At 32.5% G+C, this 18,545-nt stretch overlaps 1 protein-coding gene across 1 annotated transcript in view; it reads left to right on the top strand.

Moving 5' to 3' along the window:
• Positions 1 to 17,719, top strand: part of LOC145293259 (uncharacterized) — a 74,911-nt gene extending 57,192 nt beyond the window's left edge. The window contains exons 9-12 of the mRNA XM_080139857.1: positions 1,256 to 1,700; positions 11,258 to 11,388; positions 13,412 to 13,522; positions 17,549 to 17,719. Of these exons, the coding sequence (XP_079995983.1) occupies positions 1,256 to 1,700; positions 11,258 to 11,388; positions 13,412 to 13,522; positions 17,549 to 17,596 (735 nt within the window). The 3' untranslated portion in view covers positions 17,597 to 17,719. The remainder of the gene's footprint in view (positions 1 to 1,255; positions 1,701 to 11,257; positions 11,389 to 13,411; positions 13,523 to 17,548) is intronic.
• The last annotated feature ends 826 nt before the right edge of the window (positions 17,720 to 18,545 follow it).

Here is an 18,545-nt window from a genome sequence, read left to right on the forward strand (position 1 = left end):
CAGATTTTACTTTATTTTTATTTTTTCATTGGGAAGGAAGGGAAGGGGTTTGGACAAGTACCTACAATTCCAAAATCAACGATATTTAATTTAATTTATCTAAAGTATACAAGTGTTCCACCTTTCTTTGACTAAGAGAATCTCATATCACATATTTCTTCACTCAGACTGACCAATCAGATCTGCTTCATAAAATCTCCAGTTTTTGCTTAATGGCTGGAACAATCACATGTTCACAAGATGGTTCTTACATTTTTGAACGATTATAGTTGTAGTCTACACCTAAAAATTGAAGAAAAAAATGAGTTATCCATGAACGGCTATTGAAAAATAGACAGCTGGTAAACACTCGGGCGATGGCTTTATTTTTTAAAAATTAAAATGAATAAAAGTATTTGGATCAGACCCGACCAAAGGTATTACTATTTCATGGATATACACCTATATTATAAAATATTGTAGTTTAGATATGAGTGAGTTTAAAACATGAAATTAAATTTCAGTACTTGGACAATTTAATCAACATATTAAAAAATGAAAATATAAAAGAAAGTTATATTGTACGTGTCCGTTTTGGACTGAAGATCTCTGAAAAAAATTTCACTTAATTTGATCGAGTAGTTTTGTTTTTTTTTTTTTTTTTTTTTTACAGTGGAAAAACACATTTTTATGACAGCGCAATCAAGGTAGCCATGTTTGGATTTTTAGAACACTTCACGGAGAGATAACTCGGTCTAAAGCACTGACACCCTCCCCCTCCCCGTGTTAAATCATAGCTTTTCTTCCTAAAAATCGAAACATGACTACCTTTTGATTGGTATCATAACAAATTGTTTTTTCACTGTAAAAAATAAAAAAGAACGACTTCATCAAAATAAGTAAAAAAAATTTTTTCGGATGCATACAATATACGTAACTTTTTTTTGATATTTTAATTTTTTAATGTCTTGATTAAACTGTGCAAGTACCTAAATTGGCGATAAAATGGCATGTTTAGTATATGGAATATTGGATAAGCATGACAACAAACTAATAAAAATAACAACACAGACACATTTAAAGAAAACCAATATTTTGGTCATATCAAATAATTTAATCTTTTTGTGTAGAAGTTATATTACATATATAATCAGTATTTACTTTGACAGTGCTCAATATGTGTGTAAAGCTGAGTAGTATATAACAGAACAGAAACAGGCAAAGATGCATGTTTCTCATATTCGTACAAGTCAGAATTCTTGTATCATTTTTGCAGATTCCAGGTATTAAACCATTGAAGATGACTCATGTTTCCTCCCCTCTCCCTGAAAACGATGATGCACTACCAAATATCACCTCCACACCAATTAGTTGTCAGTCCACCAGGCAGCAAGAAGACAACAGACCAAGAGAAACTTGTAACCTCCCTCTCTTCACGAGCCCCGATCTATTATCCAGCCAGGGATCCTTCCTCGATCAACCCGCATACATCCAACCCTGGCCCATGTCCAAGCCAAAACAGCCATCTTATAAACTTCTGCGATCTAAGGTTTTCCGCAGCTGTAATGCTTACAATCGACAATATCCGGTGACGAAGATGGAAACGACCAGCAATGAGTTTGCTCCTTTGACTAAAGGGACCCGACTGCTTGAAAAAAATTCTTCAAAACATTCCTTAATGCAATCAAAAGAAGATTTGGCTCCGTCATCTTATCCGCAAAGTAAGTTGATGTTTTTATCCATTCTTTTTTTCTTTTTTTAAGGGAGGGGGGGGGGGCATGATAAGCCTAAGGCATGCTAAAACAGATTATAGCATTAGGTACACTACGTGCAAATCTGATCAATCTATTATGTTCAGTTATCCATTGATATCATTGAAAAAGGTACGGATCACCAATCCCACCCTTCCAGCTATGGGTAAATATAATGACTTGTGTTCAACTAACTGTATATAATAGGAATCATTATTATTTCTCAAGGAAAGCAATATCACTTGCGCATAAGACCACACAAGTTTCAGGAGATTTCAAACACTTACATTTGATAAGGAGGTTTTACCTCAAAATATCAGTTGATATTGAATCAAGTAAGATTTACTGTTACATATGGCAGTCTGGATACTCCATCAAACTAGATAAATTATTGTTCTGGAATCCAGTAGGACCAAGAGACCAAAATGAAAGATATACTACAACGCATGAAAACGGTTAATTGGGGAGAGGAAAAGTATGTTCTCAATTTCTTTACTAACTCAGTGTTTGAGAGATAAAGAACTTAAATAGAACATTCGAATATCTATGTATCTATATATATATATATACAGTTCAAGTGTTAGCCCCAGGTCGTGGGCCTCTTCATTTCTGAGAACTTTGACTGAAGTAAAATAAAACAAAAAAGTCATACTTATGTATGTATAATATATTCACGCCGTGTATCGCCATAGTAGTATATATACAAACAATGTGCGTCTTTAAATATATATATGTATATATATATATATATATATGAATATGATTTTCAGAATGTGAGAGATTGTATATAATAAATTCCACAGCCAAACAACGTCGCAGCTCACAAGAGCCATGACAGTCAATGAACCGGAAGTCCAATGATGAGCCCAAATGAGGGCGAAACTCGAGTCTTGGACTTCCAGTTCATTGACTGTCATGGCTCTTGTGAGCTGCGACATTGTTTGGCTGTGGAATTTATTATATATATATATATATATAAAGTCGTGTAGTGTTGTGTATTCCATATAAATGTGTCAATGAGTGTGTGTGTGGGTGGGTGTTCAGCACATGCCCATAAACGGTTCCATAAAACATTACTCTTCGGTAAATGAATGACTAAACTCAGTTTGAATATGCGCTCATTGACAGCAATAAATTCTTGCACGCTTGACACACAGATCAAGGAGACATAACTTGTATTGCACACTTCTTTTGTTCACCAACTTGAATTCTGTAATAGAGATAATTTAATGCAAAGAAACACCATGACAACTTCTAATTATATTATAAACTTATCTTTTATTCCAATTCTGTGGTGCTTGGAGTCGCAATGCTATTTTATTAGATTTTACATTTCCGTTGTAATACCCTTATGCCAAACGAGTCTCTTGGTAACTAAAACGCAACCCCGTCTTTAATCCAGCCGTTAACTGAATATAACCAAAATATTTCTATTTACGTCATCTTATGTTTGCAAAAGGTCAACTTTTGTTATTGCAACCTATTTTCCATTTGCTTCAAATGTTTAACTCATCTTTATTTAACTGTTCATAATTTGTTTCAAGTATCTAATTTGTTCCGATTATTATTGTTACAGCCATCCCCTTATCTGTCAAATATTTCGTTTGCATCCATCCAACCAAACCATACAAACTACATAGCTAAATTATCTAATATAGTCGATTCTTATTGTATGGACCCAATTTTAATAATATTTAAAAAAAAAAAAAATTTAAAAGATAAAATTTTAAAAAATAGAATCACTTTGTTTCACTTCGCCGTCAGTATATTTCCACTTCTTGAAGTGTGATAACTTTCTTTGACTTCTCTATATAAGAATTATATTTTTTTTTAGAGTTTTTGAGATAAGCATCGGATCATTTAAATTTTCCAAACTAATATTCTAATCATAGTTGTTATTTTCACAGTATTTCGACTGATATCAGTTTCTTGTGCAATTGTATCCAATTAATCCTTGACAATAGAAATACTGTCAGTGACTATAACATAGTCATTTTTCAAGTTTAATGTAAACAAGTTCTTGTTGGTCTGTCTGCTTAAATCTTAAGTAATTAAACCCTGCCCAAGTCCCACCATTACTGATCATCATGGTGTTGTCTCACTGGTCACATGACACTCTTTTAACCTTTTAATGACACTCTTTTAACCATTTAACCTTTTTATCATGACACTCTTTTAACCATTTAACCTTAAGTGGACTTTGGACGTTGATAAGAGGTGTTACTAACACCACACCCTAAGTAAAAACAAAATTTGGATTTTTAAGCAACATTTTTAATCATTGCATCATAGCCGATAATAACTAAGAAGTATATAATAATCAACACCTTAAATGCAGGGAACAAAATTCCTTCCCCTTTTATTTTATTTTATCTCTCTTATACTCGCTTTTTTATTACGCTTAAGCATTTTCTGTCCTTTTCTTTTCGTTTTTCGTATCACTTCAGTTTCTCTCATTTTGCATGGCCATGTCTGCTAAAGCGGATTTAATTTTTTAATTGTTAATTTTATTAACAATTTGAAAGTTATTTTAGAGCAGAATTTTAAGCTCATGTTCTATAATTATAAAAAATATTAAATATATCAATTCATATGTTTATTAATAAACAGATCCACCGGACCTATATATAATAAACATTTTTAACCCGACCCATTATATAAACAAAGGAAAATTGCTCCAGGAAAATGCCTAATTCGGATCATTACATTGTGATGTGGATTACTCAAAATACAGTTTCGATCATTTTACCACACTGCTTTCAAAGACATTCACTTCGGATTTTACCATGCAATTTGCATGTGAATATTTATATCCTTTTCATTAATTTCTCTTACTTTATGACATTTTAATAATTAAGCAACATTTAATTGTGACTTTCCATGTCTCACTGACTTTAGTAAGTAAAGTGTAACCCATTATAACTATTTGCTAATATTTTCTCCTCTGAAGAGATGGCAGACATCAAAATCCTATAGGATAAGGAGTTAAAATATTTCTAATGTATTTTTTGTCTTACATAGAATAATTCTTTGTCTTACATAGAATAATAACAATCTTTTGATCTGAAATTCAAACATATCACATCATAAATTTTTTAATTCATTGAATGACTAAAAACTTGATTTATTTGCTCTATCTTGTATATCGAGCAATTCTTATTTAGGTGGAATAATACTTATAGAATATTACTGCCAGTAATATCTTGTAAATCTTATAATCACAGGTTTCCATACCAGCTGATTGTTGGATAATTTTATTCTGAAGTTTGAGGTAATTGCCTGTCTAGCCGCACTGATGAGCTGTGATACAGCAAAACAGTACTGTATATGGATGACTATATATATATATATATATATATATATATATATATATATATATATATATATATAGTAATTTATAAAATATATATGGCGATTAAGCTACACTGAATATTCTGCATTTCCCTGACGAATCCTATAGTGGATGAAATGCAGAATATTCTATTCAGTGTAGCTTAATCGCCATATATATTTTATAAATTACTAACTAGCTCTACCTATGTATTGAGCACTTTTGAAGTAAATACTTAAAGTTTACGCATAAATCTATACTTTCGTATATTAGGTTTATGTGAGTAAATGAAGTAGTTATATATATATATATATATATATATATATATATAGTCATCCAAATAATAATCATACTTACATACACTAGTGTTTCATGCTTACACAATTATCAGTGTAGGTCAACAATTCCTGCCGGTCATGAGATTCAAACCCAGTCACAAAGCCACCTTTTGCTCCATTTGCTGAGCCTCAACCTCAGGGCCACCAAACAACTGCCATGGGAATAAACGAAATCAAGAACTATGAAACACTGAATTCGGGCAAGTATAATGACAATCTAGAGTGTTCGCACGAGTGGAATTCATGAACATTGTATAGACGCTAGTTGACTTGTTGAATAGTATTCTGGGCAACGCCGGAATTATTACTGGTTGTGCACACACACATACGGAGTTGGATGCACACACGTATACGGAGTTGGATGCACACATGCATATAGAGTTGGATGCACACATGCATACGGAGTTGGATGCACGCATGCATACGGAGTTGGATGCACACATGCATATGGAGTTGGATGCACGCATGCATACGGAGTTGGATGCACGCATGCATACGGAGTTGGATGCACACATGCATACGGAGTTGGATGCACACATGCATACGGAGTTGGATGCACACACACACATACGGAGTTGGATGCACACATGCATACGGAGTTGGATGCACGCATGCATACGGAGTTGGATGCACACATGCATACGGAGTTGGATGCACACACACATACGGAGTTGGATGCACGCATGCATACGGAGTTGGATGCACGCATGCATACAGAGTTGGATGCACGCATGCATACAGAGTTGGATGCACACATGCATACGGAGTTGGATGCACACACACATACGGAGTTGGATGCACACACGTGTACGGAGTTGGATGCACACATACACATACGGAGTTGGATGCACACATGCATACGGAGTTGGATGCACACACACATACGGAGTTGGATGCACACATGCAAATATTGTGGAAATCTTCAAACCAAGAAATGTCATCAAAAGTCATAGCGATTGAAAGACGGGTGCAGAAGCTTTGAAATCAACATTCTTCAACCAACAAGTTTTGAAAACAGTCATATTGAAATTTGGCCTTGGACGAATTTAATAAGAGCCAGTGGAAAAACGAAATTCCTATCTAAAGTTTTTGTAAATAAAAACAAATGCCAGCTAAGGAAGAGGTCAGTTAGAGAGAAGGGCACCGAGACGACCAGTTGTCATTTTGTGTCACCCACAACACTCCACCTCACCCGATCTCTCTCTCTCTCTCTCTCTCCCTAGTACATTAAGAAAGAATTGGACAGAAAATAAATTTTCATTCCTTTTTATAAACTTACGTCAAGTGTTTTTTTGTGAAACAACTAATTGTCTTATATACATTCGTTCAGAACTTGAAACTCTATATAACAGATTAAATAGACAATACGGTTAAAAACTAAAGAACTACAGTATAACTTAACATGCTGTCTTAGTTATAAGTATGCAGGCAGTGCCCAGCCTTAAATATTCTTAAATATAATAATTATTCATTTATGCCTACAGACACTAGTGTTTCATGCTTATGCAATTATCAGTGTAGGGGGTGACAATTCTTGCCGGTCATGAGATTCGAACCCAGTCATGAAGCCACCTTTTGCTCCATTTGCTGAGCCTCTACCTCAGGGCCACTATATATATATATATACTCACACGAAAGTACAGGACACAAACTGTTTTAAGTTTTATGTCTATCTAATCTAATAGACGCTTTCGCTTGTGAGGCCTATAATTGTCAGTCTTTTAAACTTGTTTTTACATGTTTTAAATTGTATCTTGGTTTTTCTTGTTGTGTAGTAAATATTTTTTAATGCAACCTATATAAAAAAAGAGAGAGAAAGACATGTATATACAAATAGAGTAAAAAAAAAAAAAAAAAGACAACTATTTATGTTTCTATTAAATATACTTAATCATTGTTTGTTACATTATTTGAGAAAAAATTTAAATACTGATAAAACAGACGGGAGAGTTAAAAACTGTTTTATTAGTGCTTTGGAGGCCTCTTTGTGTAGACTGGTGATTTTTTAAACCAAGATATTTCAGGTGCAAACATTATTAGCTAATTATGAGTCATCTCAAAATTTTTAAAAAATTACTGAAAATGAACGAATAGAAAAATAATTACAGGAAAACCATAGGGTGGTTGTGTAGATTAGGAATCTTTTAAACTAACGCATTTCAGGTGATAACATTATTACATACTTGCATGTCATGATGTAATCAGTATAAATTTGCAAAATTATGGAAAATAAATAAATAGAAAAATAATTACAAGAAAATATAGGATGCTTGTGTACATTAGGGATAATTTAAGCTAACACATTTCAGGTGAAAACATTATGTACTATGTGTATAGTCGGAATTAATATAAATTCTAAAAATTATGGAAAATGAATCAATAAAAAATAATTACAAGAAAATATAGGGTGGTTATGTAGATTATGGGTCATTTAAACTAACACATTTCAGGTGAAAACATTATTACATACTTACATGCCATGTCAAAATTAGTATAAAGGCCAAAACTATGGAAATTGAATCAATAGAAAAATAATTTCTTTTTTAAGGGGAGAGTTAGAAACTTGGTTTTAGTAATGCTTCGGATGCCTCCTAAATTCAGGACTTTCAGTAGCGCTCTGGAGGCCTCATGACTTTTATTTTTTTCACTGCTCACTTATGAAATTATTTTTGTTTCTTCAGTATATTTTGCTTGAAAGTGGTACATAAAACAAATGAGTTCCAAGATAAATGGGAGATAAAGAAATAAGTTTTAACAGAAATATGTTAAACACACATTTTTAATACTGCTTTGTTATTTATGGAAACAAACTCTAGAGCAATAAATCTATATATATAAAAGCGAAAATGTATGTATGTATGTTTGTGTGTATGTTTGGATGTCTGCTAAAAACTTTCGACAGACGCAACGAAAATTCACAAACTCGGTATCACATCGAAGCTCCATCCTTTGCTCGAAAAATATCGAAAAATTGGCCAAAAACATTAACTTTTTCACCCCGAAATCAACAATTTTCGACAGGAGGGGGTCAACAAAAACAGTCTCTCGTGACAATGACCGATTCAAACGCATGCGTCAGATGACGTCGTAACCTGATTTACTTTAAATAGTTGAAAAACTGAACAAATTCCATGTATGTCGCGTTAGCCCAGTTGGTTAAGGCCTTGGTTCATTATCTAAACGTTTTGGGTTCGAATCGTAGTGTGAGATTGTTTTTTTTTTTTTTTTCGATTTTTTAAATTTAAATATTGAACCAGTGTTTCGTTTTTCTGCTTTTTTTTTTTTTTTTTTTTTACTTCACTTATTATTAGCGACACCCAAAAACACCTGGGTACCCACCGATTTTTTATATTTTAATATCGAAACAGGCTTATTTAAGCCATTTTTCACGTGTTCGTTTTTCTGTTTTCATCGTTCGTTTGCTTTACGTTAGTTTTTTTTTTTTCCCGCTTAAGTGTTAACGTTGTTTTCTTTTGTACTTCGCTTATAACAAACAAACCTACGTCGTCGTCGTAACGCTCGACGACTTCCGGGCGCGCACCTGTCAATTTGGTTCTTAAATAAATTCAAACATCTTTCACTAACTCATTTTAACTGGCCGATTTTATTTTCAAACTTCGCTTCAGGGCTTCTAGTTCGACCCCCCCCCCCCCGGGTTCTTTTTGATTTAACACCACACACACTTCCAAACACCCGAGCATCGCCGGGTACTCCCCGCTAGTCTATAATATAAATCTCACTGTACGTAGGTGTGCATGTCTGCCTAAAACTTTTAACAGAGGTGACAGATTTTCACGAGATTCGTATCGTTTTAAAGATCGACCTTTTGGATGACAAATATTGAAAAATTGGTCAAAAACATTAATTCCTTCACCCTCAACTGGGCACTTTTCTGCAGGGAGGAGTCGCTTTTTTCGCCGATATTTTTGAAAGTCATCCCCTCTTTTCGATTGACTAGCCTTAATTTAAACCTTTGTCACTTCTGGTTTGGTGATGGATGCAACAGCAAAGACGTCACGTTTTTTGTTTTGTTTTTTTTTTCACATTCTTTTCCTCCTTCGCGGTACGGGTTGGAACCTGCCTGCCTACTACCATTTTTTTTTTTTTTTTTTGCTCAACACACACCTCCAAACACCCGGGCAACGCCAGGCACCCAGGCTAGTTATTAATAAAGTAGGACACTCTCTAGATCGCATATTCGACATAAAATAGTGCTCAATTCTATAAATGTAACAGGTGCGTGCAATAATGCAGTAGGCCACTTGGAACATGGTAGATGCTGAATCCAAATGTACTCAATAGTCTAAATACACAGCTGATATGTGTTAAAATATAACTTTACTCTTATTAAGTCTTATGTTCAATTGAACAGTGCTCAACAACTTAGATAGAATATATATGAAAGCTGTGAGAGATAGTATGAAAATAGAAATAAAGAAGAGAGATGGAAAAACAGTAAATAGAATTGGATATGTTTTTCTTTACTTTTTGTATGTGTTTGTATTAAATTATAATTATTTGTCATTACAAAAAACTTTACTTTTTCACCCAATTAGAATATTGAAAGAAAAAATAATTTCAACTCGTTACAGACATGCAAAAGCATATTCATTTTTTTTTTTTATTCAAACGCAACCAGCGCTTCTAAAGGAACAAAAATCTTACCGTCATTTTTTTTTTAAATTTAAACAAAAAAATTAAGTAAAATATAATCTTAAAAAAATGAGATGCAAGTTAGATAAGCATCTCTTGCAAGCTATGAAAATGATTAAACAAAATGTTCTTTTTGTATAGACTATAAAAATGAAGTAACAAGATTTAAATTTATCGATTTTCAAAGTGCTCTTTTATAAATTTTACAAAGTAAAAAATAAAAATTTAATTTAAATTGAATCTAAAAATTACCTTGGATTTATTTTTTATTATGTACATCTTGTTGCACTTTTTAAAAGCATTTAGTTGAAAATTATATACGGAAATGGCACTAACTCTTTGCGGGTTTAGCCAGCTTCCTCCAAAGGAGGAAGTTCCATGGGAGTATGAAATTCACAAGTGTTCCCCAGTCGCATGTATATCTCCGTTAGGGGAGATGACGATGTTAGATTTTTGCAACTCTTGACAGGATGTGTCAACATCCTCCTACATACAGCGCCTGGTCATTACTAAAATTGGTTACCCATTTTAGTAATGAACAGGTTTAACATTGCTTAACTTCGGTGATTTAACAAGAACCAATGTGTCAACATGATTATCCCGAAAATTATATATTTAATTGCTAAATAATTTTTCCTGTGAAAATAATTCCTACCCAGACAAAATATTTTCTGAAAGGAATTAAATTCATCTGAAAATTAAACTCCTGCAGAGACATAATAAATAGTATCTGGCCTGGGAAGGACGAGGTATACAAGGAATGAATTGGAAACTGACAGACAACTTTTATATCTTATATATAACTTGTGCTACCTACTTGACATTGCCCTGTAGTGTTTTTACTTATAATTTTTTTTGTTTTTTAAGAGTATGCCATATTTTTTAACTCTATTACTAAATATGAAATTGCAATTTTTTTTTAAGATAGCATACATTTGAAAATAATTCCTACCCAGATAAAATATTTTCTGAAAGGAATTAAATCGAATTACATTTTATTCTTCTTAACATGTTGCAATGATCCGCAATAAAAAAATAATGAACCAGAATCAAATATTGATTTTTTTAGAAAGATAGCTTCCAGTGATAAAGAGATTGAATTTACTTTATATATTAGAATATAATAAAAAAATATTTTGATAACAAACTTTAACATTGCCCTATCTATTAACAATTAACTATTTTTTATTTTGTTTTTTTTTTAGTTGATAAAGACTCTGACCCATTTCCTAATTCTTGGCCCACATCTAGCAGTTTGTCCCTCTCAAGTAACCTGAGCAGCATCTCATCTGGAAGTTGTGGTATCGTGAGTCCATCTGATTCAAATTCTGCCGAGGTAATAATCTTCTTGAAGTGTTGATGACGTGTTTCTTTAAGACATTTCTTATTAATAACCTTCCATTTATTCACAGTTTGGACATCGCATGTTTTGCGTTCACTGGTAATACACTTCCAAAATGGGTACTAATTTAACAAAAAATAAAATAAAAGTACAGAAAAAAACAAACCTTTATGGTGTACATACCCATCATGGAATGAAAATGTTATATTCCAAAAATCATATAAATTGATCAAGTAGTGTTTTTTTAACTAAGAATATAAAAATTTATGATTTTTGGTGATTTTAATACAAAATGTATTCATTATAAGGCTGATTTTGATCTCAGTAGTTTGAATTGAGTTGACTCCCTCTTATTTATGCTGGCTCAAAAAACATGCCCGATCAAAAATCCTATGTATCTTCATCATAAGTTTTCATTTTCTTAGTTAAAAAAAAAATACTCAATCAATTTATATTTTTGGAATATGACATCTTTGTTCCATAGCAAGTATGTACATCATAAATGTTTTCCTGTATGTTTTTTTAAGTGTAATGCTAAATAAGCACCCCAAATTGTTATTCGATTCAGTCAATGCTGCAGCAAAGGAATTTTCCTTCAGAGAAAAAAAAAACAAAATAAACACCTTCAGTTTAAAAACAATAACAGACGTTTATTTTTCTTTGGAGGTTTTTGAGAATAAACAGCAAAAACTTATGAAATAAGATTTTTGCCTGACCAAACCAGAATATAAATCCAATCAACACAATCCTTTAGCTTAGAATCTCAAGGGTTCACCTTGCCCAGATAGCCATACTGGGCCAATTGACCACTTGTCCTCAGCAAAAAGCGTGTATCTTGCCCAGAGGGCCGGTTCTAACTGCCTTCCATTCCCATCTTTCTGAATCTTTTCAACTTTGAACTAGAAATCTAAGATTCTGTCAGTGGTCACCATTTGACCATTGTCCATTGTCAGAAGCTGACTACTTGAGCTATCAACTCGAGATAATAGCTAGAGTGTGTCCATTCAAAGATCTTATCTGCAGATAATCTTGGACATTACTTTTCTCAAGTGTGTTGCCCTCAGTCAAAACTTTGCTTAATAAGGTATTTATTTTATTGCAACAACATTTGCAGGCAACATGAACTGGAACAAATACATAGAGGACATTGCAAAGGCTGCTGCAAAGAAGGTGGGTTCCCTCTATCGAGCTAAAAGACTACTCACACCTGAGAGTATCCTGTACCTTTACAAGGCCACCATTCTCCCATGCATGGAGTATTGTTGCCACATCTGGGCTGGTGCATCTACCACTAGTCTCTCCCTCTTAGATAAAGTCCAAAAATGAGTTGTCAATCTAATCGGTCCCACTTTATCAACTAAGCTCCAGCCCCTGTCTCATCGTCGCAATGTTGCATCACTGTGCCTGTTTTACAAATATTTTAATGGAATGTGTTCTGATGAACTTGTTTCACTTGTACCCCCTCGACATACATATCCCCGACAAACCTGCTTAGCAATAAGATCTCACCCCTTTCACTATTGTTGTCCCTAAATGGCTGAAAGCTTTCTATTCTAATAGAATGGACAGCTAGACTTTGGAATTCCCTTCCTGCTGCCTGCTTCCCTGGTTGTACTGATATGCAGTAGTTTAAATGTAAGGTAAACAAATATCTTGGTAATCTTTCCTAGGCATGGACCCAAATAGTAGCCAGTTACGTCGAAATGGCGATATACTTTGTAAGGGGTGAACATGAGCAAACAAAAACAAACATCTTTTGAGTGACCAGACTCCAGCGATAGTTTCAATTCTTTGTGCCTCCACTTCTTCCTTTGGTCGAACATCTATCACATGCACAACTAAAACGTGCAGCGTAGTGCATGTTTACATATCTACAAATTAAATACGACGATCCATGGACAAAAGTTTTCAATTCTCTTTGATTCTTTCATTAAAATCTTTGAATGATTAAGAACCAAAAAAAAAAACATTTACTTTTAACCATTTTATTGATTGATTTTCATTTTTTCCCCTGCAGCTGTTTTTTATGTCTACACCAGAGGAGGCGATTGATCGGAACTACAATTTTATTAACAAGCATTTAATTAAAGGAATTAATGCTTGTATCATCAAATTGTACAGAAATCAGGTAAGGAAAGAAATTTTGAATCCATGAATCCAACGTGTGTAAGATAGCTGAGAACATGTTTTTTTTTGTTTTTTTTTTTTACAGTGACAATATTTGACTTTATACTTTTTTTTTACAGTGACAATATTTGACTTTATATTTTTTTTTTACAGTGACAATATTTGACTTTATATTTTTTTTACAGTGACAATATTTGACTTTATATTTTTTTTACAGTGACAATATTTGACTTTATACTTTTTTTTTACAGTGACAATATTTGACTTTATATTTTTTTTACAGTGACAATATTTGACTTTATATTTTTTTTACAGTGACAATATTTGACTTTATATTTTTTTTACAGTGACAATATTTGACTTTATATTTTTTTTACAGTGACAATATTTGACTTTATATTTTTTTTACAGTGACAATATTTGACTTTATATTTTTTTTACAGTGACAATATTTGACTTTATATTTTTTTTACAGTGACAATATTTGACTTTATATTTTTTTTACGGTGACAATATTTGACTTTATATTTTTTTTACGGTGACAATATTTGACTTTATATTTTTTTTACAGTGACAATATTTGACTTTATATTTTTTTTTACAGTGACAATATTTGACTTTATATTTTTTTTACAGTGACAATATTTGACTTTATATTTTTTTTACAGTGACAATATTTGACTTTATATTTTTTTTACAGTGACAATATTTGACTTTATATTTTTTTTACAGTGACAATATTTGACTTTATATTTTTTTTACAGTGACAATATTTGACTTTATATTTTTTTTACATTTCAAAATTATCAATGGCCGCATATAATTACACAACAAATGAAGACGCACAGTTATCTTTACTATAAAGACTGAAATTTAGAAATAGAACCAGTTTTTTGTGCATTCATTATTTTTGCAGACTGTTATCCTTATTTCCATAGTTGTTGTTTCACCATGTTTCGACCAACTCATCCTTTGGCCTTCTTCAGGTGGTTAACCACGACAGGATAGGAATGCTTCGGGGCCCGTAGCATAGTGGATAAAGGCGTTGAGTCTCTACGGTTCCAGGTAAGCATTGTCTGAAGAAAACGGTTTCAATTCTACCCAAAGAAGGTCAGAGGATTAGTTGGCCAAAATGTGGTAAGACAACAACTATAGAAAGCAGTAATTACTGGGGATAAAGTTAAAAAAACTCAGCCTTCCTATCCTGTTGCAGTTAACCACCTGAAGAAGGCCAGAGGATGAGTTGGCTGAAACGTGGTGAGACAACAAATATGAAGATGAGGATAACAGTTTGCAAAAAGGGATAAATGAACAAATTATGGAGCTTCGTCTCAAAGAATTACAAAATCCAAATAAAAATAAATAAAAAAGCAGAACCATTTTTAATTAAAATCTGGAATAATACTCGTTCACATAAACAAATCTTCATGAAATAAGATGTAAATTGTTATCGATCATCGTTCTCTTCACAGGAACTGATTTTTCAATAAGGTTTGTTGTGGTATGCATTGTGCATTCAAAGCCATAAATTAATGAAAATAGAGTTTATATATATATATATACAAGCATAAATTTTATTTAAAAAAAGAACAGTGTTTTTACAGACAATAGCTTGTGGTGAAAAATGCATAGGACCATATGTGTACGTGTGTACATGCATTGTTGATATCTGCCTATCGGGTGTGAACTGAGATTAAATATTTTGTTTAAAGTTGTTACTGAGGTAATTCATGATTGTAGAGTTTGTTCACGTTTTTGAAATGTTTGGCTTACCTCGATAAAGCTGGATAGCACGCGAAATTCATTTCATTACCGAATTCGTTTACACATGTAAAACACACTTGGTACGCATAGAGAACGTTGTCCCTAGTCGTATACCACTCAAGGGAAAATGGAAGGAGAGAGAGAAAGGTGATATCGCCATGTAACAGCTGAAACATACAAGGGCGATAATCGTATGTGCCTCAAAACTGAAAGTGTTGTGCATTGTGTTCGCTATGCACGAAACTCAGACTATGTCTCCACAAGTTTTTGTTATATTATAACCGCTCTTTTTAAAAAGTTGAAACCTATTATAAATTGAATTGTATTATAAATTGAATTCAAATCGTTTGAATTTCGTTAATCAATATCAAAATGGAATCAGAATAATTTAACCAATTTTTATTGATTTTTTTTTCCAAAGTCACTCAATATGAAGAAATACATTATTTTTTTATTATAACAGGAATTTTATTTGATTTTATATTTTACAATTTCAACTGAGCTTCAATCTATGCACAAACATTCACAACACTCTACTAGCTACAACCACTATCAACTTTGTCTTACACTTTATCTGTGCTCAAAACTAAACAAAAATTCTATGAGCAAAGTTTCTTTCCTAGAACTACCCGTCTGTAGAACACAATATGATGGGACTGCTTCCTAGCTGACTATAGCATGATCATTTTCAAGTCCAATATAAACAAGTTCTTGTTGAGTCGTCCTCTTAAATAATTAAATCGTCTCCAATTTCTACCATTACCAATCATCACGGTGTTGTCTCACTGGTTGCCTGCCCCTCATTAACCCTTTTTTCTCCCCCAAGTGGCAGTAACCCCTAATGAAAAAGAAGAGTCCCATCAAAGTACATAGCAAATGAAGCGGTACACCGTTATATTTCTTGGATCTGCAAATAAACGTTTATTTTTTTTCAGTGATCGGCTATATGTCAATTATTTAGTTTGTGTAAACTTTAACTTAGAATACACTTATAACTTCCCTCCCGCTTTCTTAAAGGATTCAATTACGTGTTTGCCAAAAATGAAAAGATAAAGTTTTTCTTTTAAATTTAATTTCATCTGATATCAATGTTATGTCGAACTAAAAGACATTTTCTTGGCCTTTGAATTTGGATCAAATGTGGTATCTGTTCTGTCCAATGATAGTACAATAATATTGTGGCGTTTATATTTGTGCCAGATGTCCATCCGATGAAAATATATCAAAATCCTGCAAAAGTTTTGGAAAATGATAACCAAATATTTTCTGAAACTACAGTAACCAGAGTATTTAGATGAGGATGTTTCAGTTTAAACAAAAGTGATTCTATAATATTGTGCGGTCAGACATTTATAGAATGGAAATACTTTTTTTATGCAACAGATGAAAGATAGAATTGTGGAATTTTCACAGGCCGCGTTAATAACTTATAATAGCTTTCTTCTTCAAGCTTTCAGCTAATGTTAGTCACCAATTATAAACATGTTCGTCTTCAAATCGAAAATTTTTTTTCATGTTGAACAGAAAGAGACAGACAGATACGCATTAGTTATCTCACATATAAAGTTATCCAAGTTGAATTTTCAAACTCCAAAATCAAACTTTCCTTCTATCAAGTGTTATGTCTTCTGATACGTTATTGTTTTAATGATTTTTAAAAAGTGAGCAGAGGATGAAGTATAATATTTAATTGATTTATTCAACAATTCAACAATATATAGAGCAAAATGGTGAAGTAGGAACCGTTTAATGTGTGATAATTAAAGTCCTTGATGCAAGACCTATTTGTTTATATCCAAAAACTGTCATAGCAGATTTGCTTTTTTTTTTTTTTTTTTTTCAAGGGCAATAACTCTCCCTTCAGTCTATGGAAAATAACTATTTTTTTTCTTTAGGTTGTACCTAACAATGAGCCAATTTCATTTGTTATTGTTGTACCAAGTTATTGACAATATTGACAACATACTTTGCTACAAGTTATTTTGTTTAAAAAATGACTGATAATATAAATCATTTTTTGATCACAAAAATAAAAAAAAAATTTTTAATTAGCAAGGGAAATAACTCGTCTTTAATCAAAGCATATAAGAGTTGTTCCCCTAACAACTAAAATTTTATTTATTATTTGTATGTTTGAAAATGTACAAACAAAAAAATTAAGCACTTAAACTGACATCATTGCATCCTGGACAATGTGGGATTAGGATTAATGGATTATAATATTATTTTAATCTTAAATGATCTTGTGTTTTTTTTTTTGTAGCAATTGGACGTTGTCGAAGATGGTCAGGTCTACATGATTTACATATGAATCTCAGTCAACACGGACGAGGGAAAAAGAACCATCTTTTCTTTGCCTCGTTTTATTTATTATCAATGAACAAGAAAAACAAAAAAATGGTAATTAAAATGTTTTTTAAACATTGTTTTTAAATTTGCTTTAATTTATTATTTTAATCATTGGAATACCTGTCGCATGACGGATGCATAATACTGAGAAACTATTTATTAATTTTGAAGATCTCCCTCGTTTTCACTATCTTCTCGATTCAAACCAAAAAAAAAAGAAATGGAATTGAAGACAAAAAAAATATACGCGTATAAAAGGGTTAATAGAATGCTAATTTTTGTAGTTGGTCTGAAGAATTTCTTAATGGAATGAAACACAGACTTTCCCATATATACCATAAGTATATTTTATACCACTATTAAGTTCTACTCATAATGAAGTAAATAAAGAAACCAAAATGTATTTTATATATATATAGGCAGCATGTTTTCTTTGATGCATGGTTCATTAAACAAGTGATAATTTCTGTTTTTTTATTTTTTGGATCCATTCTTTCAAGTTGGCGTTCCAATGATCTAATGTTCTGTTTGAGCGTGACCAGGAACTTGCCATATCTTCAAACGTTTTTACTCTCATGAGTTACATAATGAAAACTGATGAATTTATTGAGAAAGTCAATTAAAACCATTTCAAAAGCATTTTAGTATATCTTCTTCCCACTCCCTCGTATTGATGGTGGGTTTGTTTGCTTGAACAAGTAAGGCATCGATGATCGAGAGGCGCAGGTTGTAATTTGGGTCAGCAAGGATGGCAGTGTTAATTAAATCTTTTTTGAGGGGGAGGGGTGTACCATGTGCTACTAGATGTTGTTGAATAAAGCTGTGAGAGGGAAGACACATGAGGTGGCAAGAAATATTAGCATAACTAGAATTAGTATACGTATGATTTGTGAAGACACATTCTCCCATTG

This window comes from Euprymna scolopes, chromosome 2 (assembly GCF_053919585.1).
Source record: "Euprymna scolopes isolate OS-2025 chromosome 2, ASM5391958v1, whole genome shotgun sequence".
Taxonomy (NCBI): Eukaryota; Metazoa; Mollusca; class Cephalopoda; order Sepiida; family Sepiolidae; genus Euprymna; species Euprymna scolopes.